The sequence below is a fragment of the Teleopsis dalmanni genome, chromosome 2, assembly GCF_002237135.1.
Source record: "Teleopsis dalmanni isolate 2A chromosome 2, ASM223713v2, whole genome shotgun sequence".
NCBI lineage: Eukaryota > Metazoa > Arthropoda > Insecta > Diptera > Diopsidae > Teleopsis > Teleopsis dalmanni.
The window spans coordinates 53106183-53131306 of NC_051847.1; the positions used below are offsets into that span (position 1 = coordinate 53106183).

The 25124-nt window shown below is 28.2% G+C and overlaps 5 protein-coding genes across 7 annotated transcripts; 2 read left to right on the forward strand and 3 right to left on the reverse strand.

Annotated features, from left to right (window-relative positions):
• The first annotated feature begins 1961 nt into the window (after positions 1-1961).
• On the forward strand, positions 1962-13206 carry LOC119677614 (polycomb protein Asx). 3 transcript variants are annotated; one of them, XM_038089035.1, is made up of 12 exons: positions 1962-2182; positions 2240-2639; positions 2886-3195; positions 3313-4486; positions 4692-5379; positions 5440-5526; positions 6706-7154; positions 7227-7409; positions 9005-10399; positions 10458-10736; positions 10800-10944; positions 12772-13206. In XM_038089035.1, the coding sequence occupies exons 3-12, from the start codon at positions 2948-2950 to the stop codon at positions 12999-13001; spliced, it is 4878 nt and encodes a 1625-aa protein (XP_037944963.1). In that variant the 5' UTR covers positions 1962-2182; positions 2240-2639; positions 2886-2947; the 3' UTR covers positions 13002-13206. The 3 variants fall into 3 exon arrangements, with proteins under 3 accessions (XP_037944963.1, XP_037944964.1, XP_037944965.1); XM_038089036.1 differs by having other exon boundaries at positions 1962-2178; XM_038089037.1 differs by having other exon boundaries at positions 10800-10969; positions 12772-12856.
• Positions 13207-16279: 3073 nt separating this feature from the next.
• Positions 16280-17074, reverse strand: LOC119677462 (phosphopantothenoylcysteine decarboxylase). Its single transcript, XM_038088811.1, has 3 exons — positions 16939-17074; positions 16678-16881; positions 16280-16606 (listed from the first exon to the last, which is right to left on the reverse strand). The coding sequence occupies exons 1-3, from the start codon at positions 17047-17049 to the stop codon at positions 16352-16354; spliced, it is 570 nt and encodes a 189-aa protein (XP_037944739.1). The 5' UTR covers positions 17050-17074; the 3' UTR covers positions 16280-16351.
• Positions 17049-17364, reverse strand: LOC119677463 (cytochrome c oxidase assembly protein COX19). Its single transcript, XM_038088812.1, has one exon. The coding sequence runs from the start codon at positions 17341-17343 to the stop codon at positions 17074-17076; it is 270 nt and encodes an 89-aa protein (XP_037944740.1). The 5' UTR covers positions 17344-17364; the 3' UTR covers positions 17049-17073.
• A 247-nt stretch (positions 17365-17611) lies between these two features.
• Positions 17612-19259, forward strand: LOC119677460 (GDP-fucose protein O-fucosyltransferase 1). The gene is made up of 2 exons (XM_038088808.1): positions 17612-17818; positions 17876-19259. The coding sequence occupies exons 1-2, from the start codon at positions 17722-17724 to the stop codon at positions 18958-18960; spliced, it is 1182 nt and encodes a 393-aa protein (XP_037944736.1). The 5' UTR covers positions 17612-17721; the 3' UTR covers positions 18961-19259.
• Positions 19260-19694: 435 nt separating this feature from the next.
• On the reverse strand, positions 19695-21343 carry LOC119677461 (eukaryotic translation initiation factor 3 subunit M). Its single transcript, XM_038088809.1, has 3 exons — positions 21209-21343; positions 20909-21088; positions 19695-20848 (listed from the first exon to the last, which is right to left on the reverse strand). The coding sequence occupies exons 1-3, from the start codon at positions 21251-21253 to the stop codon at positions 19910-19912; spliced, it is 1164 nt and encodes a 387-aa protein (XP_037944737.1). The 5' UTR covers positions 21254-21343; the 3' UTR covers positions 19695-19909.
• Between the last annotated feature and the right edge of the window lie 3781 nt (positions 21344-25124).

Here is a 25124-nt window from a genome sequence, read left to right on the forward strand (position 1 = left end):
AGTAAATAAAACGAATAATATTATAAAAACTGAGATCATTTTATATATCAATAATTTTTATTTTGTGTTGAGTACGTGTACATGTTATACACAAATCAATAGATCTGTTTAATAATCTGATAATTGCGTTTTGATTGTAATAAATCTGATATTATCAGTTAACTTTAACTCTTAAAATAATTTATAACAGTTTCTATTATAATAAATACAAAAACATTTATTACAATACAAGCTATAATTCTTGTTTGAAGTTTCATAGGGAATAGCAAATTTCAAACTTTAACAAGAACTATATCTGACAAATATTTATGTAGATCTTATTTTTTGCGTTATTTGATATGTTTTCCAAAAAAATAAAGTTAAGCAGTTTTCATATTGAAAATTCAATTTATTTCTGCAATATCGTAGATTTAAAAGTAGGTAAATTAGTAGACAATATGTCTAAAATGTCAGGACATATCATAAGAGATTAATCTATAAATTTTAATAAATCACATTTGGTTAAACGGAAGAGTCGTTTTAGATGTTAAAAATATAGACATAAAAAATATCATTCTGTACAAAATCGCATGGTATAACAGTGAGATACACATTTGACTCAGTGAAGGACCGAAGTGAGGTAGGAAATTTTCCAACGGAATTTTTTAATTCACTCCATGCTAACGTATAATTGGAACACATTCGGAATTTTAAAATTTGAGTACTAATTATATTACATCAAAACATCAATTAGGAAAAGTTGTACAATATGGAATTAAACGAATTTAGTTTTTTTTAATCCAAATAGATAAATACAGATTTATTGTATACAACTTATTATATAAGAAAAAATTAACTTTAAACAATGAGAAAATTAAACAAATTACTTTTCATAATAATGTATTTATATATATATTTTTTTTTACAATAAATAAATTGTAAGAATTTATTTATTAAGTTAATATATGTATACGCTTTTTCTGTTTCAGTGTTCGATTATTGTAAAAGTTATTGTAAACATTTAAACTGCACGCTTTTTCTGTTTCACTGTTCGATATTTATAAAAATTGGTGTAAATAATACGTTTTGGTTTTGTTAACATGTTTTCGTTCGAAACCAATTGATTATTCTGTTACTTTCTACTTGTACTCAGGAATGAAAAATCTAATACTTTTTTATTTGTTTGTATTTGAAGAATAAAATTTCTAACAATTTAGAAATTAGAATAAAAAATTTCTAATTAATTATGAAATATGATTCTATGAAAAATGAATCTACTCAGTGTGCAAAGTACGTTGATACAGGTGAAACCATATTACAAAGTACTTAAATATAAAACTATTACAACGGACTTAAGTGAATCCGATTTCCAATAAACGGGTTGCTGCTGGCAGCTTACTATATAAACATTTATATCACACAGCTACTATGTCATATGTATTTGATTTTTCATCAAAATATTTTTTTTTCTCCTTTTTCATAATAAAGTAAAAGATCAATCAGTTGTTTATTATAAATTAATATTAAAAGAGGATTTATATCTATGTTGCTATTGGTATTAATTCAACACTCACACGATAATCTATGTTCTATGAGAAAGTAATTATCGATAAATGTATCAGAATGATATTGTTTATAAGATTATATGTTATTTTAATAAGAACACAACAATATTTCTATTATTTATATCGTATAATAAAACATATTCTCTTAAAATACATATGTTCAGGATAAATGTTATTCTGCGTCATTATTATTACTGGTAATATTGTGAATGTACCAAATTGGACAATTCGAGTTCGAAAGTCGAAATATAAACTACCAAAAGATAAGAAACACAGAAACAGAAAGACATAAGTAAATTCACTGCGACGAAAAGAAAAATAAATGTAGTGTAGTTGCTCGAAAACTATATAAAACAATGTGAACAACAAATTGATTATGTTTTATTTACAATTTGTTTAAAACAAAGTTAAAGATAATAAAAAATAAATTTACAAATACAAAACAAAGTTATATTAAAATAATGTACTGTGAAAACTTTGCCATACACATGCACCTAATATATATGTTAAAAAGAGATAAACAATATATTTTAGCTCACACTTGCTTGAAATAGTCACGAAAAAAAAGGAGGTTCTAGTTTTTAAAACGGACTGTCAAAGGCAAAGGGAATAGAAAAATTGATAGCTTTTGTTTGTAGGTTTGTGCACAACTTTTTTTTTATTTTATTAATTTTATGCTATATTTTGAAATAAAGTACTCTGATCTGGAAAATTGGATAAAAAAAAACAATCAAATTATTACATTTGAAATAAGTGAATAAAATGTGGAATTAAAGGACGATGTGTAGTTAACAAAGGAACATTGAGTGTTTGTTGTTGTAATTGAAAGGAAAATAGTAATACGCGAATGAAGCAAAATTAGAAATAGAAATTTAACAAATCATAATTAAGCACAGGCGAACCGAGATTATATATACCTATATATATATAATCAAGTTAGAATAAAAGAAATAATTTTCTAAGAATAACCAAAAAAAATATCTCGGATCAATTATTAAGCGCTTTAATTACAAACTGGGCAACCGGAGATTTAAAACAAATCTTTGATGGCAAATGTAACCTATATTGCATATAAAAATGGAAACGGTTTGCAAGGTAAGTAAATTTTTTATTTGCCTAATAGCTGCGGTATGTAATATAAAACATAAAAATATGAAATTTAAAATTAAGTTTTTATAAATAAAAACAATTCAAATTAAAATTATAATTTTGTGAAAAAACTCCAATAAATATATTTTACATTTAAATTTCAATTATTTTCATAATTTGTTTCACAAACAAAAACAATTTAATTGAAAAATGTAAATAAAATTCTATATTAAATGTTTACTCTCATTTCAGATTGGTTTGAGTTTCTACTTAAAATATTTTATCTTAGCTTGTAAAGCAAACTATAATAAATAATGAAATCTATAGCAGCGGAATCAACATCTTCTTTTCTACATATAACCAACGTAACTGGCGGACGAATTGATTTTCTCTCAACGAACTTTTTAACTACAGCTAAAGGAAATTTTAAAATGGATAATGACTCTCATATAAATCTCATCGATGATGATGACGAAAAAGATCCACTAGCTTTAGATTCTTCAGAACAAAATGTTTTACAGGAGCAAACGCAACCGTCAGTTAGTAGCAAGCACAGCTTGAGGTAAGATATTTTTTATATATGAAATAAATTGTTTGCACTGAAATCTTTATAAAAGATATAATAAATTATTTAATTTTGGGTAAGCAATAATTTTTCATTCTTTCCTTTTTTTAATAGGCGTCATGTTCCTCGAATTATTGTTAAACACTTACAACCAGAAAAGAAAATAAATACAACATCAGGTCCAGTAACATTAGTGACTTCTGCTACAACTACATTATGTGTAACTGGATCCACGACATGTCAAACTGCGACAAGAACCACACCAAGCCCATATAATCGTGCATGTAGCAGTAGGAGAATACAACAGCAACAGCAGGCAAAGGCTGCAGCTGCTGCTGCTTTAATCACAGCTACAACAACAACTGCAACATCTACCACGTCAACAGCAATAACACAAGCCTCTACAATGCGTGAAGTACTGGCATCAATACCTGGTTTTAGTATGAAACCGCGTAGGCGTTCATCTAAAAAAATCTCAACTGCTGCGCAGATTGAACAGACAAAAGACGGGAAAATTGATTTGGAAACACCTGATTCGATACTGGCATCAACGAATCTTCGTGCGCTGTTAAATAAACAGACATTCTCAATGCTCCCGCCTTTCTTTCAGTATAATCTTATTCAACTCCTGCCTAGCGTTGATCGCGATGCTATTGAAGTGGAGCAATTTAGTTCACCGTCATCGGATCAAACACCTATACAATTGGGACCATCCAGTCTTAATAATGAATTTTTTGCCCGCGCTTGTTTAGAGTGGAGAGAAAGGTTGTCTGAAGGTGAATTTACTCCTGAGAATCAAGTTAAACTTAAAACAGAGGCTGAAAGAGAGAAAAACAAGTTAGACCCTTGGAAATTAAAACATTTTGAACCAATTTGGGGAGAGAAATCTAACCGTTCTGATACCGGTAGTGAATTAAAAATGACTTTCAAAAATGCTGATGATGATCCTTGTGCAAGTACTAGTTTATCCACAGTAGCTACTAATATAAATAAGAATGCTGACAGTGTAAATTCTACTAAATCACCTGAGGAAAAGCTTGATTTGAAACTCGAGTCGAAAGATGATTTAATGGCAACAATAATGAAAAATAATTTTGCTTCCACAAGTACCCTTAATCTTACAACTGTAATGCCCTCAAATATGAAAATTACAGATGAGATAAAAATCGATTTAACAGAAACGCAAAAATATGAGGAAAAAGTAGCAGATACTCATCCACAAAGTTTGCAGCATACACAGTCGGATGCGGCTTTAAATTGTGATAAACAGACTGATATTAGAGAAAAGGTAAGCTATTGTTTCTAATTTCTTTTTAATAGAATGCGATTATTTTATAAATGATAATTTGTTAAATTTTAAATTTTTGTATTTGACAACAAAAAAAACTAAAATTTAATTTAATAAAATGCTGGCGATTTACGACAATAAATGTTTAAGAAAAAAAATAATTCCAAAGTTATAATAAAATGATATTGTATTTTTATTACATTAGAAAAATGCGGATTCAAATTCCGATATCAACTTGCTACACTTGAAATCCAATGAGAGTACAATAAATGAAATACAAAAACGGTGTATGAAACGTCCATCTTCAAGCCCAGTCCAAGTAGATGGTAGTGACAAGCGATTAGAAATAGACGAATTTTCTGAATTTCATATAGAGGGCAAACATTTAAAAATTGATGAATTCATTGATATTGTTCCTAGTACAGATATATTACCAGTTACAAAAACATTGATCAACAATTATTCTGAAACAGTACCGGACCTATCTGTCATTCGTAATGACATAACGAATTACCAACAATTACAAAATTCGTTTTCAACAGCGGAAGGTTTAATAGCTTCAAGAACTCCATCTAATATAGGAAAAATACAAAATTTTAATCAGCCTAGTACTTCCGGAAAAAGTTCACTTTTAAACAGTACCTGTGATAGTATTCCTTCGTTATATGCTTCGTCAACGGCAGCTTTAACAAAAACGCTTACAGATTCTCAGCAACAAAGTCAGTCTCAGCAGCAGCAACAACAACAGCAACTGCCGACTGAAGAAATGCATGTTGATTTATGTACAAGCGTTGTACAAATTGACGACGACGATGATCTTATTGAACAAAAATTTGTTGATGCAGAAAGTTATGTGCTAGAGTCAGTTGAAGTTAGCACCGATAGTATTACTGGTAATTATTTCTTCAAGTATAAGAAGCAAGTTTTTTTATATAAATAATTTATTATTAAAGATATGCAAAATGCTGCTAATACAATGGCTGGAAGTAAACATAATTTAAATAATGGTGAATTTTTATTTTCTGGATCCCTAGATCATGGTAAGAATTTATTTTACGTCAATATATTTATTTAAATTTTATGCTACCATGAAAAATTTTATTTTATTATTAAATTTTGTAAATAAAGTTATGTCTAAGTTGATTCATTAAACTCATTAAAAAGATATAAATGATTCCAGAAGACATCGAAATATACATTAAATACGTTTATACATGTTAAACAAGTTCAAAGAGACACATAAAACATCTTTAAATGCACATTAAACACGTTTAAAGACACACACGTTTAAAAACACATTGAACACGTCAAATATGCATTAAATTAAACACGTTTAAACGCACATTAAACACATTTAAAGACACACGCTCTTAAAAATATATTTAACTCGTCTAAATACACATGAAACTCGTTCAAATTAAACCTACAGATTAAAATCATTTAAAGATATATTAAATTCATTTAATAAAAAAAACCTTAAAAATTTAAATTTAATCTAAAAATTTGATCTATTTTAACAAAAAATGATTTTTACATCCCGTGAATAATTTTAGAAATCAATTGTGTAAGATTTTTATATATTGAAAAATTGTATACAAAATTAATAATTTCAATTGTAAAAAGAATAATATTTTGAAATAACTAAATTCAACAATTATTAATATTATTTCCTCATACTTCAATTATTGTTCTATGATTTAAATTTAAATATGCATCTTGCAATGAATTATTTATTTTCTAATAATATTCGACTACATAATTTTTTATTTATAAAATATAATACAAAATTCGTTTGATAGAAATTGTCTGAAAGATGTTTTTAATCACATTCAAAAAGAAAAAACTACAATTTTACTACACTCTACTTTAAGAACTTGTTTAAAAATCCATCTGGCTTTATTATCAACAGCAATATTATTGTATTAAATGCGATCATTAATTTATCGATGTAGTGTAGTTAGTGTAGGGCTGAAATATTTGTAACTTATTTAATGTTGGTTAACATCATAAAAAGGAGTTAATAATCTATTTACTTTATGTGGTAAAAATTTAATGCTTTAAGAAAAATATGTTTAGAACCAATCTATTATTGTGATGTGTTTATATACTTAAATTCTTAATGTTTTCTGTACTGTTTTTATATTTATGATAATTATTTGATATAATTATTCTTATATATATGATAAAACGTATAATGACTTCTGTATTTTGCATTTTAGTAATCTCCTCAGAAATGTGTGATAACGCTTATATAAGTAAATCTATAATCCCAACGATTATTTCATCTGCAACCACCTCATCGTTGTCATCATCTTCAACTTCTCTGTCATCAACATCAACATCAGCAAACAATATAGTTGCAGATATGCAATCCATACTTTCATCGACATCATCATTAACACCTGCACAGCAGAAACACGACGAATCTAAGATAATGGAAGAAGTTGAATTATCTTCCGAACCAACAACGAATGAGATTTTTTTTCATGTGCAACATGATTGGAATTTTGGTAATATTAAAATGCCAGATCAGCCATCTACAAGTAGTATAAACAACATGCAAGGACACCAAAGTGTTATAAAAATGAGCACAATTGGAGATAATGTTGATAAAAATATATCTGTACCTGTGGTAGTTACCAAATATGATGATGAAGATGACACTCAGGTGCGTTCTTTAAATTTTTTAATTTTTCTTGTATTATATTTGAAATTTTTTTATAAACTAAATTCCTTATAGCAATTGGAAAACAAAATAGCTCAACCAATTAAGCATGACGACGATAGCAACGAGAGAATGGAGCAACATGTGGCAAATTCTAAACAAATATTAATAAATCAAAGACAGCATTTGGATTTGCAGATACAGGAACAAGACCAGTTACCACCAAGTTATCAACAACATTCTGAGGTTTTACATGAGGTATGCCAACGACAAAAATTATATTAAATATTAAATATAAATAACTGAATTTAAGTTGCAAATAAATTTTTATTAAATTTAGTGTTTAGTTTCTGTATAAGATATTTCATATAATTACTACAACACAAATATTGTTTATATTAGAAAATATTTTCAAGTTTGTTATAATTACAATGTATAAATCTTGTTAAAATGAATAAATATTACAAAATTTCTGAATTGTACTGATATACAAAAACTAATGTTAATGATAAAAAAAACAAATCTTTGACTATGTAAAAAAAGAGATAAGTATTAGCATTTAAACTAAATTTTTTTTTTAATATATACGCATATAAATATAAGGTAACAAAATGATATTCAGTTAAAAACAGGAAATTACAAACAAATGTGTAAATTCGTATATCCAAAAAAATATATGTGAAGATTTGTTAACCACAATAAATATTGTAAGCAATGAAAAAGATAACTAAAGAAACTAATTTTTTGTTAAGCTGCTTATAAGATTCAGAAATTTTATATAAAACATTTATAAGCGGCTAATTAGTTTCTAGAAGAGTAACGTTATAACTTTATGTTGTACCAGAAACGAAAAAAGTACTAGAACAAATTATCGCATATTGGAAAAATATTACAGCACTGGCTAGCTTACAAAAATGTTTAACAAGATTTTATTATAAAGTGCTACCTAGTTGCAAAAATATAGACCTCAAATATGTCTAATGTAATACAATGAAAATGACACAAAAAATATAACAAGTGCTAGCATTACTTATCAGATTATACACAGAAACAAAAAATCAGTTCTATATTAAGATAGGATTATATTTTTTTGATTTATACTTCTATTATAGTGTAAATTTGAATAATAGTTCAGTATAGTATATGTATGAGAATAGTATGTGTATATAAGTATAGAGTATGAAGTATAATTGTGGTATATATATAAGCATTCGGAATTTATGTTTAAACTGAATTTGATTTAAGCGTGATTTTTTTTTATTGAAACTTAGTAGATTGTTGACTTGGTTCAATATCATATTAATTTCAAGAACGGTCAAATCTATGTCCCGGCACCACTATTCAAATTCAACGATTAAATGCCGTTCCTACATGCTACACCTAAATGTTACAACACAAGCGGATCCTTGTGGGTTACAACAATAACAACATCAAATTTGTATATCCACTTATGTTATGATACGTTGCAAGAATATATTGTTGATAAACGATTTAATCATATTTGTGATATATTACAATAGCCTTTTACAATAATTATAGCTCAAATAAAATTAAAATAACTTATTTATAACAAACAAATCTTTATAAACATATGCGTTGAAGATCATATATTGCATAATATTTATAATTGTTAACATAATTATTGAATATAGTATAGTGTATAACTTTTTCTATATAAGACTTTGAATACATTCATAAGCCTCATTAGGTTATTTGCTAAGTCTATACCTATATATGCAATTTAAAATTCCTAATTCTGAAATGTTTTTACATTTAACATTAAGTCTGAACACAACTACAACTTTTTTATAAATATTTATTATATAATAAAATGATTAATTTTAAAATTACAGCTACTGCCGGATGTAATATGTGAAGTACCTATGTCTACAGCTGAAATGGAGGTTTCCAGCACTGTTGTAACGAATTGTAATTCCAATGATAGCACTAATGAAATGAATTTATGTAGCAGTAGTAATAGCAGCAGTAGCAGTAGAGGAAATATAGATTTAACAGCAATAACACATTTTCAACAACTGTCTCAACACCAGCAACAGCAGCAGCAGCAGCAACATGATCCGACGCAACGACAAATTTTACTCGATTCTAACGGTCAAATAATTGGAAATTTTCTGGTACAACCTCAACAGCATATACAAAATGCACAACAGTTACTACAACATACAGCACAGCAGCTTCCTTTTACATCGACAAATCAGCAGACACCATCATTAACACAACACCAACCACAATCACCACAAAAAGCACATCAATCAATGCAAGTTATGCGAAAACAATTTGAAATTAACGCAAATGGCCAGCACTATTTACCAGATAATGGTTCTCAACATCATCAAATACAACATCATTTGCAACAATTTAATATGCATCAACAGCAACAGCAACAACAACAGCAGACAAACCAGCGTCATTTTTTACCACAGCCACAATCTCAAGTCACAAATACATCAGCTACAACTAGTAGTAGCATTATGCATTCGCATTCACAGCAACAACAACAGAATCATCAACAAATTCAACTTCAACAACATAATCATCAAATGCAACATATTCATCAGCAACAGCATTTATCAAACTATCAAACTCTTTCACCAGCACAGCCTCAAAAATATATTTCGAAGCAATTAAGTATTATACCAATGTCACGCTCAACAACATCGCTTGCTGCCTCTTCATCAAATATTGCTTCATCTGTCGTTATTCCGTCCACCGTAAATACATTTTCTTCATCGTATAATAATGTCACTTCGGCTACGAATCCCACATTAGTTTCGCACTCTTCCACAACTACTTCATCTAATTCGGGTGCTATAAAAGTACTACCGCCATCGGGAGTGCCTACAACAATTGCACAACAGAAAGGTAATGCCAAAATTCCTACAGGAAAGGGTCGGAAAGCGACTACTAACAAAATTCCACCTGGAGCAGTTAATCTTGAACGTAGTTATCAAATTTGTCAAGCAGTTATACAAAATAGTCCGAACCGTGATAACTTAAAAGCTCAACTTAGGCCTCCATCAGCAATTTTAAATCAACAACAACAGCAACAGCAACACAATTCAGTACCAATCACAAACTCAACATTATCGGCACCTTCTGTATCAACCTTATCAAATGCCTCCTTACAATCTTCGAATATGCTGAAGCATGATGATATTAGCACGAATGCTCTGCCAACTGGTATGCCATCTAATGTAATGGGTGTAGGTAGACCCGGTGTTTACAAGGTATATGCTTCTACACAACATATGTAATTGAATTAATAATTAATTATAAAAATATTAGGTAATTGGTCCACGTATGGGATTTCCACGAAAAAAATATGTGCAACGTAAACCATCACCCACTTTAATTCGGCATGTTTTTACGGGTCAAAATTCTAACACTATGCAAGGAAACTCTGGTCCACAATTAACTTTAATGCAACAGCCAATTGTACCCCAGCAACATGAACTGCATCAAAATGGTAGTGGGCAATATGTGTTAATACATCGTGCAAATGTTGGAGCAGCTGACAATCATGCACCTCGAGCATCAAGTGCTCCTCCAGTACCTCAAAATCAAGTAATATTAATTTATTAATGGTTGTTAAAGTAGATAGTTAAATAATAAAATTTAAAATTTTAGAATCAACTGCATAATATAAATGGAATAACAGGACGCGGGCGTCCTGCTTCTGTTGAAGTGGATACATCAAACACCCTGCATGAAAATCCCCACGTTATTAATAATGTTAACACAGCTAACATTGTGCGGCGTAACATTGCAGCAGGTAAATTGGGGTATTTTTAAGCTAGGTAGGTTAGAATCATATTTAGATTAAATGAAAGCAGTATCATTAAACATTTTAATGAAAAATTGCATTTATATAGTAAAAAAAGCTTAGATTAGTTATTATTTAAGAATTAATAATATAGCATTAAATATTTCATCGTTAATATTTATTTAAAAAAATGAAATATTTAATTTTTGGAACTTATGATTAAAATTTTTGTTGTATACTTTTTTTTTAATAATTTTTTTAAATATAACATTTATATTAGTAGTATTCGGGAAATTTTAAAATCCATACCATATAACTAATAGCAATTATTTAAGACTTGTGAAACTATTAAACAAACCGAAAAATCTATCGATGATACATTATTGAAAAGAAGGAATCGTGCACTGCGACCTAGGTAAAATATCTATTGTGCTCCGTAGTCGGATTATTGTTTCTCCGATTTCTTGAATAAAATACAATATAGAGCCTATCTTTTCTAATCTTAAATTCTTATGATCCATGAAATATCCTCCTAGATGTTTCTTCCGCTTGTGCATCAGGGCCGGGCACTCCCTAAGCACATAGCAGTTTCTCTCTCTTCTCTACAGTATCTGCAGTCTGAGTTGGATTGAATTCCTAACTTTAATAGGTGATTATTTAATCTACAGTGACCGGTCAATAATCCCGTAATAATTCTTAGGTTATTTTTGAATTGTGTTATACAATCTTTGAAGTGTCTTAGGTTGTATATCCGATAATATATTACTTCGAATATCAACACGAATGCATCTTTTTCTATGAAGACATATGCTTATGTTCTATTAAATAAACTGAAATTAATGTGTGTCATGCCATTATTGAGTCAAATTGAATATGGATTCCAATAAAATTTGGTTTTGGGAGATTATATTTTTTATGTATTTTAACCAATTAGAAATAGAAGCGTTTCGAAATTCAATTAAAATTTAAACTTTTGATATTAAATTCAATGTCGCAATCATCAAGATCAAGATGCTTTTTGACTTATTTAAGTTCAGATGATATTGTCAAGAGGCCAATCGGAAACTACAATTTAAATATATCGAAACAAGCTATTTTCTGTGGTTTCAATGAGGTAAAAACGAGAATATCAACTTTGTTTAATAAAATTTACAGTATATATTCGACGTTACCACTGCAGGATTCAATCAGTTGGTCAATGAGATATATCGACAAAAACTAAACTGGTCCGATAAATATCTTTGTGAAAGAAACTGATAAAAAATTGTTGATGTTCCTCTTGCAATTAAGAAGAATAAAAGCTCAAAGTATTTATGTAAGTCATCATATTGCTGTTGTGGATGTCGTTACAGATCTGACATGTCAATCTTGTCTCGAGGCTGTCAGCAACACAGCATTTATTGTTTGGCTATAATGACTTATGTATTAATAACATTCATACAACCGATCTTCTTTGAATTCTTATATTAAACAAACTACAAAATCTAGTAACTAAGTCTCTATTTTCTAAATTTTCTATTTTTTTTTTTCTAATACAAAATCTATTATATTATATATTCTGTTATTTTTAACGTCATCTAGTTTAGGTACAATGATTAACCGACTACATGCACTTATTTATGCTTAAGCGCTATTTACGACTATTTAAGAAAATATATATATAATATTATAAACATTATTTTATGTTTGTTTAGGTTTATGGAAATGCCATATTCTAATTAGGTTTGACTCTATCTTATAGAATAAAATATATTTTAATAATAATTTTTTATAAACTACATATAATTTAAATTAAATCTATAGTGTATATTAAACGAATTTGAACGAATATCTCAGGTAATATTGCATATATTGATGGACTTGCTACAACAACTCTTGATGGCAATAACTTTATAGTAACAACCAGTAATGCAACACCTAGTGGAGGAACTGTAGATAATAATACATCAAATGACAATTGTGCCTGTTCAATGAATGCAATGATTATATGTCAACAGTGTGGTGCATATTGTCATGACGACTGCATAAACTCTTCAAAACTGTGTATATCATGCGTTATAAGGTGAGACCTTAAAAGTAAATAATAGCTGAACTGGCCTCGCTTCACACCTACACCCAAAATACCATAACAAAAAATAATTTCTAAAAAAGACAAAGCTAACTAAAATACGAACTTGAAATTGTATTACAATACCATTAAGAAATAATCATAGCAGTATAATTAAAAATTAAAAATTAAAAATTACAGATAATAGCTAATAGAAAATTAATTTATACGGTTTGTTAAATATTTTACATTTAATATATATAAAATAAAAATCTCAAATTTATGAACAGAAATACATACAATATATCATTGTAAACTTTAAATCATTGTTATATATACATACATGTAAACAGTATATGAAAACTTGTAATAAACTTGGAAATAGAATGGTAAAAAGAACTACATACAAACTGGAAACCACATAAGGAATGTTGTGAATATTTTATTTATATAAGTTTATATTATAGAACGTTAATAAATATTTCAAATTACATATTGAATTTTTAAGAGACTTATCTGGTCGCTTTTCGAATCCCAGTATGTCATTTAAGTATTTAAATAGTTATGCTATTTTGTTTAAGGATAATAGAGCCTATGTCTTACTTTTATATAAAAGGATAGATGAAACAGGTGAATAGAAAAGCGATAATTCATTAAAATTGAAAAATTGTAAAAAATAATTTGTGTACATTTAAGGTAAATTTAATTTATAATGCAGTAAAAATGCAAAGAATATGTACAATATGTTGATTTAATTTTTATATATATGTATATACATATATATATATATATTATTCATTATTTTATTTATGTAATATATCTTATATTATTCAATATTTTTGCATTATTGATAAAGTAATTTTGTATTGTGAAATATTATCCATATTATATTATATATTTTATATGTAGAGTATTTTGTGTTTATCATTCATAATTCTTTTTTTTTTGTTTTTGTTTTTTTTTTGTTTTGCTTCCAAATCATGGTAACTAAAATCATTTATTATTTTGTATATATGTTCAAAAACTGATATGGTCTTAAAATATTATATTTAAATTTTTTTTTAAAAATATTTTTAATTAATGTAATTAAATCTATGTATACATTCAGATTAAAATAAATTTAATATTAAACACATTTACACTTATGTATGTATTAAGTAATAAATCGCAAAATTTGTTGATAAATCAATTACTATTTAGTGAAAAATATATGAAAATTAAATAAAAAGTAAAACCATTTTGCTCTTAGATGCACTTACCGCAAAATTATCCAATAAATATGATTATATAAAAAGCATTTGTTGTTTAATATGTCTCATACGTGATTCATAAGTTTTCGAACTCGAAAAATTTCTAGTTATACTTTTTTTTTTGTTTGCATGCTTAATTTAGAAAAAAATTTATAATTATAAATTTTACTATAATTTTTAACGGCAAATCATAGCATGTTACTGTCTTAATAAAGAATTATTACAGTGCGCTACCAGCTCGGGTTACTCCAATTTGGACATTTGAATAGAACAATTGAAATGCTGGAATTAGAACTAATATTCGAGTAGTAAATTTGTTTTATTTTTTTATACTTTTATTTTATTTCATACAAATACTAATAACAACAAATATTTTCACATAATATTATTGTATTTCCTAAATATACGTATAACAGCAAATGCTAGAACAAAAATTATAATGTTTGGACAAATTCGTGCGTCTCGTTTGAGTCAAATGCTCGAGCACAAACATAACATATTCATACACTGAAAAAGTCGAATTCTCGAACAGGTTGAATAGCAATTGAAATATTACTATGGAAAATAATACTATCGTAGAACAGATAATAGTGACTACTCCTTTTAGGTTCCTATTTACCAAGCGACATAAATTGGATAGATATCCATTAAGACATGTGTTAATAATTCGATTTTAATAGCTAACTGTTTATGAAGCGCTACATATTGAAAAATATGCAACCCTAACATGAATATCAGCTGAACATAAATATATATATATAACATGCTATAGACTAATAGGCATAGATTTAAATCTTAAAAGTCAATTACTATGAGTATAAAAGTTCTAAGGCAGACCTATTCATGGACTCTCCCGGACGGACAGAAAAACAAGGGATGAAATACAACTCAATGAGAGAACATTTACGTAATTCAGTGATTATATATCCGTAACCGTATAACTGATAACAGATTTTTAAAAATTGGCCAAGACGGAACAATTATTACCATAGAAAAGTTAGTAAGAATACTAGGCATAGGAATATCAAAGAAAACTACCTGTACTAATGAGATGACTGGAAACATATTCGGATATAAGATAAACTATGATATCTAATTAAATTTTTATTCAAAAATTTAGTAACATATATTGCAAAAGTTCGAGGACTCAAATAAAAATAAGTAAGAAAATCTTAAGGTAAGATTAAAATTTTGTAATAAATAGATGTTAGTAAGTAAATGTGTGTAAATGTAGATTAGTAGTATTTCGAAAAAAAATAAAATTGCAAAAATAGCATTGCAATGGATCTCGCAATGCACTAGAGGAAGAGCAAAACTTAATTAATAACATCGATCATATCATCAACTAAAAATACTGATTGGCGCGAATCACTTATGCTCTTACTAAGAATGAGAAATATTTTTAATATTTATCCCTCTATCTATGGAACGAAATAAGGATTAGAGAAAAGTATTCTTGATGTGGTTATTGATTCTGACGTTATACTTTTTCAAGCGATAAGCGACACTTGCTTGTATAGATTGTATAGATAAAAGTATAGAATATTTTCGGATGTGGTTGTTTTTGTAGTCATGCTTCTCGAACTACGGTTCCTTTCTGATTACTATAACACCAACAAATGAAAATCACTAATTAAATACAAGCAATAGAATCATATATATAAACATAGTGTACCTATTGTATGATATTGTATATGTAGCTTTTAATAAGTCATCAAAATAAAATAAGTCAGCAATAAAACAACCTCAAATATTTCAATATATTATATTTCGAAGATTAATAAAAAAATAAACAAAAAAAAAACGAAGATTAATAAAGAAATTATGGGTCTCGACAACCAAACAAAATACCTATACAGATAAAGCATATTAGTTTATCTTTTTTAAAATTTAAATAACGGTCCTGTTAAATAAAGAAATAGATAACACGATAGATTGTGTGTGGCTTATGTGAGTTGGAAGTAATAATATGGACAGCATCTTGAGTAAGAATTCCAAATTCCCAAATCTATATTATTATATTGATTTTATATATTTGTTTTTCCTATTTTATTTTTCTTCTTTATTAATACATTTTAACTAAAAATATTTTATACGTATTAATTGAATGAACTGTTTCTCAATTTTTAAAATGTTTTAAAATAGTGTCCACAATGGTTTGTACTTCAGCCATAGCACCATTTCCAGTATCACCACACATCAGAGTTTTTGATATAGCAGGTATTTCTAAATATCCCCAATTCTTAAGTTTACCTAGCTGTTCATTTGTTAATGGATGATCGTACATACGCGTGTTCATAGCAGGGCAGAAGTATAGTGGTTTCTCAAAATCCCAAGCGCGTACTACGCACATTAGTAAGTTGTCACAAATGCCCTATGATAATAAATGTGTTAACATAAAATTTTTATAAAAGTACAATACTTTATAGATGAATAAATACATACAGAGACAATTTTGGCCATAGAATTAGCGCTCAGTGGAGCTATAACCATAATATCTGCCCATTTTCCTAAATCAATATGTACAACAGGATCTCCCCTTTTATTCCAAGCACTCCATTCTTTTTGATCATCATACACAATTACATCCAACGGAATGGTTGTATTATCGATAAAATGTTTGGCATGCTCTGTCACAACAATGCTTATCTAAGAAGAATAACTAATTTTGTATAATTTAGATTAAATAATATTTGAAAAACTTACATTAAAATGTATTGGTATGTTGGATTCACGTAATTTTTCTATTAATAATGGTAACTTTATTGTGGCCACGCTACCTGTACAAGCTATTAAAAGATTTTTTTTTGGTTTCATTTTAAATAATTATAAAAAGAAATGTTAATTGTTTTTATTTGATGAATGGTCTGTTTGATTGTCAAACCCTAATTTGGACCATTCAACTTTTTCCATTAACTGATTATTCATGCGGCAGCCCAAATACTCCTTTGCCTCGTCCCTGCACCTACTGCTGTTATCGTCGTTTTTCTGTAGACAGGTCATGTAATGCAAATAATATTTTTTACAAAGATTTTCATGATCCAAAGGGAAACTGCCTTTCTGTGGTGGTGTAGGAATAAACTTTTTCTGGCTAAATGTATGTGACGACATTTATATCAAAAAACCTTATTGCCATCAAATTTACACAATTACAAAACAAACATAATCAACAGTTCTTTTAATGATTACTCAATTCACAATATTATTCACAATATTATCAGTGGGCATTTATGAAGTAACGAGTAATCTATTTATAACAATAATAAATTCAGTTTTCTCTACCTGGCTCGCTTGTTATTTAGTGATTTAAGCTATATTTAAGCCAATAAAATAAAAAAATTTATGTATATTTTTGTTTTTTAAAATAAAATATGACGATAGAGTAAATAGAATAAATTTGAGTTGAAGAAATTGTATTACATATTTAAGAGATAATTTCTCAGTGAGAGTGCAGTAGTTTACACTGCGTTGATTGCAGAAGCCGGTAAAATGCTTCTTAAAATATTTGTAATTATATTAATATTTTGGCCCTGTTCAGCTATAGAAATAGATCCAAATGGATATCTTGCTTACTGTCCTTGTATGGGTAAGTTAACAATATATACACATTTGCAACAATTAAATAATACTTTTTTTATTTTAGGGCGTTTTGGTAATCAAGCAGATCATTTTTTGGGTGCCCTTGCATTTTCACATGCAATAAATCGAACTCTTATATTGCCACCTTGGGTTGAATATCGTAAAGGTGAAGCGCGTTCTGTTCAGATTCCCTATGAGACATACTTTAATATCGAATCTTTACAAGAATATCATAGCGTGATTGCAATGTCTGATTTCATGGAAAATATAGCACCATCAGTGTGGCCACCAGATAAACGCGTTTCATTTTGTTATATGGAGCGAAAAACATTGTACCCAAATAAAGAATCTCAACGTGATTGTCATGCAAAAGATGGAAATCCATTTGGTCCATTTTGGGATACCTTTAATATCGATTTTATTGCATCTGAATTTTATGGACCACTACATTTCGATGTACATCATAGTGCTATAGCAGCTAAATGGCAAACAAAGTATTCACCCAAAGAATGGCCAGTACTTGCATTCACAGGTGCACCCGCTAGCTTTCCAGTCCAACTTGAAAATCGCGATCTTCAGCGTTATGTTACTTGGAATTCAAAGATAATTAATTCAGCGCAAGATTTTATACGTAATGAACTACCTCGTGGCGCTTTTATTGGTATTCATTTACGGAATGGAATTGATTGGGTGAAAGCCTGTGAACATATTAAAGATAGCCAACAACTTTTTGCTTCCCCACAATGTCTTGGATACAGAAATGAACGTGGTTCCTTATTTCCCGAATTATGTATGCCGTCGAAAGAGTTAATTATAAGACAAATAAAGCGATTGGTTAAAAATGTAAAGCAAATGTATCCTAAAAATGAAGTACGTTCCATATTTGTGGCATCTGATGCAAATCATATGATAACAGATCTCAATAACGCCTTGCTTAGAATGAATATAACCGCTTATAAATTAACAAATGATAATCCTCATTTAGATTTAGCGATACTAGGTCAAGCTAATCATTTCATAGGTAATTGCATTTCATCATATACTGCATTTGTTAAACGCGAACGGGATGTGAAAGGGTTACCATCTTATTTTTGGGCATATCCTAAAGAGAAAGATCGTCAACATTCTAAAGTACATGAAGAATTGTAAAAATGAATAGCAGTTCCCCAATTCTTCATAAACATTCCTACAATTACAAATGTTGAATAAGATGAAAAACGAATTTTGTTGATAAAGGTCATACACACCAAAGCGAATGTTTGCGAACGAACGAACTTTTACAAGTACGATTACCAGCGAATGTTCGTTCATTCGCAAGCGTTCGCTTTGGTGTGGATGCACCTTAAGAATGAAATTAACACATAATATTCTATTAAGTTTTAGAGTGTCATTTCTTTTTATATTTATTTTACTTTATAATTACTAGGTATTAGTATTACTTTTATAGTTGGTGGCTAAAAAAATTTTATTTAGTATTTTCAAATAGTGAAAATGATTTAAATTTTTTTAAAACTAAGCTACTTTATATGGTGACTATACTCAATATTATTTAGGAATTATTGTTAAAATAATTACGTTTTTAATTTTATCAACTTTGAATTTACAGCATGTTTACATTATCGCAATTAACTTGACAAATGTGCATCAATAAGTGTCATTTGTATTTAATATAAATACAAAAATGTGATATTGAGGTTCGATAATTTTAAGTGTAAACATACTATTATTATGAAAAGAATTTTTTGCAATTCTATTTAAAAATTATGGTCCTTGTTGTTGCATTCAGTTTATATAGAAACTAAATGTAGCATTTTAATATTTAACAATACTCAAATATATCAAATCCGAATTCCTTTTAGCATATAAATCAAAATAATATTTCATTTGCGTACTTTTTATTTTAATATAAAAGTTTATAATGTATTAAATTTCGACAGCAATAAAAATTGAAATAAAAGTACTTAACCATTCATCTTTAAATTTAAGTAGAAAATTATTTCCTAATTATTTGATAAAGACGCTTAGTCAATTGCTCATGAAAAACATGGTGAATATTATGTTCTTGAATATTAATTAAATCAAACCACTAAGTTATATATCAATGTATCAATCGTTGATTGCGGGCTAATTCTAGTTGGGCAGCAGACACATTTGCCAATCCTTCACGTACACTGCTGAGGCTATCTTTCCATGAATGTAAAAGATCACGTAGTTGCTCCCACTGTGTGGTTCCAAATGTACGATGCATAGTCGATGATATATGAACTTTTCGATTCGCTTGATCTAATCTTGCTCTCACCAACTTTGTTTTGAGCACTTCAATGACGAACGGTTCAACCTCATCTTCTGAAATTTGCAACTCTTTTGTCAAGGTTTCAAAAGACATTTCAGGATTACTTTCAGCCAATTGCATAAATGTTAACAGCCGCATTTTTTTCATATTTTGTTCATGATTTAAACCTTGTGAGTTAACAAATTCTTTATGATCTTCATAAAATTGTATATATGATGGCAGTTTGTCAGACACGAAAATTGAAAGTAAATCATGTATAAGATCACCTTCCAGAAAACGTACTGGCTTTAATGCCAGTAGTGGATCAAGAAGGAATGTGTTTGGATCAGCTAAAGCTGTAACAATACACTTCATTGCATCTTCACGGGCGACACAAGCATTATCAGCAGTATATGTTCCCAATAATTCTATCATTACCTTTGCTGATAACTCAATATTACTGTCCTTGGTGACATCGTGTAATAAGCGATAAAGTTTTTGCATTTGCTCACCTGAAGGTGGACAATTTGCAAAGTGCGATTTTAACTGATCAACACCACTGAAAACTTCCAAAACTTGATCGCACTGTTTAGCCACCTGCACAAGATGATAGTAAACATGGTAACGTAATGGGGAGGCTGTGTCCAAATTATTAAATAATCTCCATAGTGATTGTAAGCAAACTTTTGCAAGTGGAACATTTGGCGCTTTTGTCATCTTTTCACAATAAGCCAGTACAATATTTTCACCACGATCGAGAGGAATCTAATAAAATAATTCCATATTAATATATTTACATTTGAAAATCGTCATGATTTAAATTACCGTAATCATAATTGATACAATACTGTTTAGTATTCCATCGATTTGTGTTGGTTCACCATCTTTGAAACACACATCACAAACCCCGATAATTTTATGTAAATCATCTTCAACTCCTTTATTCGATTTCTCTGACGATATTTCTGCTCCAAGTTTTTTAAAGAACTTTCTCAATTCTTGTACCTATCAATAAATATACATAAAGTAACATTTGTTTTTGAGACATAACCTTAAATATTTCGTTGTTTTTAATCGCTTATTAACTGCAAAAATTATTGTGTTTATTTAATCTTATTATTTTACCTGTTCATCCAGCGACAAGTCAATAAAAACGGGAGGTGAATTCATTTTTTATAAATTGTTATATGTTTAATTATATGGAAAATTGCCACAAATCGAGTCGATATCGACAACCACACAAAATGAAAGAACCTAGCTTGCAATCGATGTGTCAAACTATGAGCAATTCACAATTAAAACATAGAAAAGTATTTGCAATAGATTTGAAAAACATTGAACGGCAATACTCTTTTTGTAAATATTCTATTATTTGTATAAATATCAACGAGTGTAATTTTACATTTAATAACATATAAACAAAAAATATTTATAAACAATAACTTATTTTTTTCAATAAAATTTTTAAAAGCAAACATCAAATTGTAATTTTTTTATTGATTTTAGTGCTTTTGATTTTTTTTCCCATTTTATCAACTACAGAGGTGTATTCTTTTGAAATTAATGCTGCAATAACAACTTATGGTTGCTAAATAACTACCTAAATCAGTAAACATATAACAAGTAAAAAAAAATTTTAAACGAATTTGTCGTTGATAAATACATAAATATGTACGTGTAGATAATTTTATAAAAAAAATTTATTATTTATATATAATACGAATGATACAAAGTATTTGATGAGCATTTTATATTGTATTTGAATTTATATAGAATTATAAATTTTTTAGGCTTTATCCATGATAACGAAGAAAAGTAGTGAAATAAGAACGATACAAAGAAATCGGCGCATTGACAATATATTTAAAAGTTTTAATAGATCCAGCTTTTCCGTAGGCAATACAAGATCGTCAATAAATTTGTTCATGTAATTTTTAAACTTCTAACTTCACTTGTTAATGTTAAGTGAATGGTATTTAACACTGATTTATTTTTTTTGCTATTAATTATAACTTTATTATCATTGTGTTTTGTGTTTCTTTATATATTGCATTTTTTAAATGAACATAACTATAAATTCCTTAATAAATAATTAGCGTATGACTTCTTCATATTTACTAACCTGTCAAGTTATTTTTACAAATTTTATTTAAAAAATTACTTTTTAAAAATATTTAAATTTACTCATTAACAGTCGCAACAGTTGTAAATATTAAACAGATGACTGGAGTGCTAGAGGCTTATTCGCACCACAAGGCTTATTTTAGCGCATTTTGGTTTTGCTTCGCATGTTAATTTTTAAGCGACATGTGTTCTATTGGAACATTATGTCAAAAGAATACACGTAAAATGATTAAATTAAATTAAACCTTCAATTTTGTAGTGTACATTACTTGTCTACTTTCGGTAAACTTTAATTATTTAATTTCATAAGTTCAATTTGTACTAAAGCAGTTAAACATTTTTTTATGATATATAGCATGCAATCATAAAGCATGTTTTTAAGATAAACAAAAAAGTTTACAAATTATTTGCGCTACTTTTATTTATATTTTCTTATATTATTCAAAACATATTTACTTTCATACCGCTTTATATGGATCTTTAAAATTATGAAACAAATAAAAATATTAAATTATATTTAATATTTAAGACAAACATACTTAATAATAAAAAAAATAATATCGAACTTTCAAAAAAATTAATTAATTAAAGTACTGTAGTGAATACAATCATTTGTCTTCATTAGAACACATTTTGTTAGACCCATTAGATCCATGTTGTCATTAGACCCATTACGAAACGTAAGAACAGACGAATTTATAATTTATGTCAAATTTATTATAATATAATTATAAAAAAAATAAAAACGCGACTGCTTAGGTTGAAGTATCCTTCTTTATTGAATTTTTATTCTTACTCTACCTTAAAACTAGCAACTATATAATTGTGTTAGTACGCCGGCAAGCACTAACACAACAGAGAAGCATGTATACACTTTATTATCTCACTAAAGTGAGGTTTCATATTGCAGCAGTCTGGCTGCTTGGATATAGCTAAAGTCAATAATGGGAATATGCTGCGTAGACATATTCACAACATTGTACGTTAGCCATTCAAGGTTATTTTATATGCACATTAATATGAATTTATAGAATTATATATATACAAAGTTTATACATGCTATATTATAAAAGCACAAACGAATATTTAATCAAATCAGTTTTCTACCTCTCATATATGTAAATGAATTATATTATATTTAGTACAGCTGTATAATTTTTAATTTTCGAAATAACTTTTGGACTGTTCCTTACCATCTTATGCCTTCACAGGCATAAGAAGCGTCTGCCTAATTTACTTGAAATTATCTTCTTATATTTTTTAGGCTCTTAAGGCTAAGGCATAGTCACCAATATCTGGTACTTTATATCAATAGAACGGTAAGTACGCATCCAGTTTTCTATTCCGCTAACACCGTCAACACTAACAGATTAAATACATTTATTTGTAAACGTAAATATTAAGCCCTTTAAGTTTCTTTTCTTTCCCGATTATTATATTTTTTCCTAAAGCTTTTTTAAGCGGCGTTTTTAGTTGTTGCAGATCTTACAGTACGGCTTTCAATGATTTTCACATGTACATGATTTTCATGCACTAAAGTAATTCAATCATTAAATATAGATATGACATATTAATTGTACTATTTAATTGAATTCCTATCAATTAAACCTCTTCAAGCTACTACTTTGAATAAATACAATTTACTAAAGCTAAAATCAAAAAGAAACAAAAAAAATTTATATAACAGCTAAAGTGCTACTAAACAGTACTAAAGAAACTACAAAAAAAAATATTTTTAGGAAATAATCATGCTGAAAATGTTAACAAATACACTTTGAACGTTAAAATGTTTAGTAAATATGAATGAATAAGAATAAAAAAAATAATATATTTTGGTGTGTATATGTTATCTTAAAACAAAAAAAGATTTTTAAGTCAAGAAATTTAGAAACAATCAACTCCTTATGGATGCAAAAACATATAGAATAAATAAGCTACGTGTCACTAAATTGGTGTCTATACTATGGGTACTAGAATAGGAAAACATGCGAATGCAAACTGTAGATTTTGTGAAGACAATGAGGAGACGGCTATACATGTGCTGTTAGAATGCTCTGCGTTAATGCACATATGGACGAGGCTTCTGGGAATGTGTATTCTTACGGATGAGGTAATAACACTCTGTAAAGTAGGTTCTATACACATATATGTAAAAGTAGGTTTATTGACGCAACAGGGCTTAGAGAACTACTCTAAACCTAGAAGGGGGTACAATAAACCCGACGGTCGCAGTGCCACATCCCCTAACAATAATAATAATGATGGGTACTAGTTCATATTAAACTTTTTGCTAATATATGACTATACATTTTGTAGAATGTGAATAGAAATACAATACACGTTCGTATTTTTTTACATAGCGTTGATACAATATAAACTATAGTCATTAGTATACTAAAACCAGAAGAATCGGATATATAGTTATATAAAATCTAAGATATTATTAAAAGAATAAATTCAAATATGGTAACTTAAACTATATATCGATGCCTTGAATCCAGAGAATTATTAATACTTACTATACTAAATTTATGTTGTGATACAAAGAGACCTGTTGATTACATGACGGTATAATAGATAGTATGTGGGTGGAAAGATAATGTTAAAGATTTAAAGTGTAGTTGAAATGCTAATTGAAGCTAGTCTGGATCAAAGTAAACGGATGTGAGTGCGTTTGTTTGGGCATGGAAACAGATTGGCGACGTCATGTTAAATAAAGCTGTAGTTAGAACATAGATTGTTCATTACTTAATGCACAAAAAAGCTGTCTATAGGTTTTAAGAGGAGCGCTATGCAATACAAATCAAAAGTGGTCGGGAAGTAAATATTTGTTCGTTATTAAGAGTTTTCATATTCGATTTCATCGATATTAACAACAATGCAATATGAGTCAATTAATTCATTACACAAGAAATTC

What these genes read in the sequence shown, in the direction of transcription:
- LOC119677460 (XM_038088808.1), top strand. Translation starts at nt 17,722, where the DNA reads ATGCTTCTTAAAATATTTGTAATTATATTAATATTTTGGCCCTGTTCA. An exon ending in TGCTTACTGTCCTTGTATGG is followed by an intron (nt 17,819 to 17,875) that starts GTAAGTTAACAA and finishes TTTTTATTTTAG; the next exon opens with GGCGTTTTGGTAATCAAGCA.
- LOC119677462 (XM_038088811.1), bottom strand. Translation starts at nt 17,049, where the DNA reads ATGAAACCAAAAAAAAATCTTTTAATAGCTTGTACAGGTAGCGTGGCC. An exon ending in ACATACCAATACATTTTAAT is followed by an intron (nt 16,882 to 16,938) that starts GTAAGTTTTTCA and finishes TATTCTTCTTAG; the next exon opens with ATAAGCATTGTTGTGACAGA. An exon ending in CTATGGCCAAAATTGTCTCT is followed by an intron (nt 16,607 to 16,677) that starts GTATGTATTTAT and finishes TTATTATCATAG; the next exon opens with GGCATTTGTGACAACTTACT.
- LOC119677614 (XM_038089035.1), top strand. Translation starts at nt 2,948, where the DNA reads ATGAAATCTATAGCAGCGGAATCAACATCTTCTTTTCTACATATAACC. An exon ending in TTCTGGATCCCTAGATCATG is followed by an intron (nt 5,527 to 6,705) that starts GTAAGAATTTAT and finishes TTTGCATTTTAG; the next exon opens with TAATCTCCTCAGAAATGTGT. An exon ending in GTAGACCCGGTGTTTACAAG is followed by an intron (nt 10,400 to 10,457) that starts GTATATGCTTCT and finishes TAAAAATATTAG; the next exon opens with GTAATTGGTCCACGTATGGG.
- LOC119677461 (XM_038088809.1), bottom strand. Translation starts at nt 21,253, where the DNA reads ATGAATTCACCTCCCGTTTTTATTGACTTGTCGCTGGATGAACAG. An exon ending in ACTTGTCGCTGGATGAACAG is followed by an intron (nt 21,089 to 21,208) that starts GTAAAATAATAA and finishes ATTTATTGATAG; the next exon opens with GTACAAGAATTGAGAAAGTT. An exon ending in TTGTATCAATTATGATTACG is followed by an intron (nt 20,849 to 20,908) that starts GTAATTTAAATC and finishes TTATTTTATTAG; the next exon opens with ATTCCTCTCGATCGTGGTGA.
- LOC119677463 (XM_038088812.1), bottom strand. Translation starts at nt 17,343, where the DNA reads ATGTCGTCACATACATTTAGCCAGAAAAAGTTTATTCCTACACCACCA.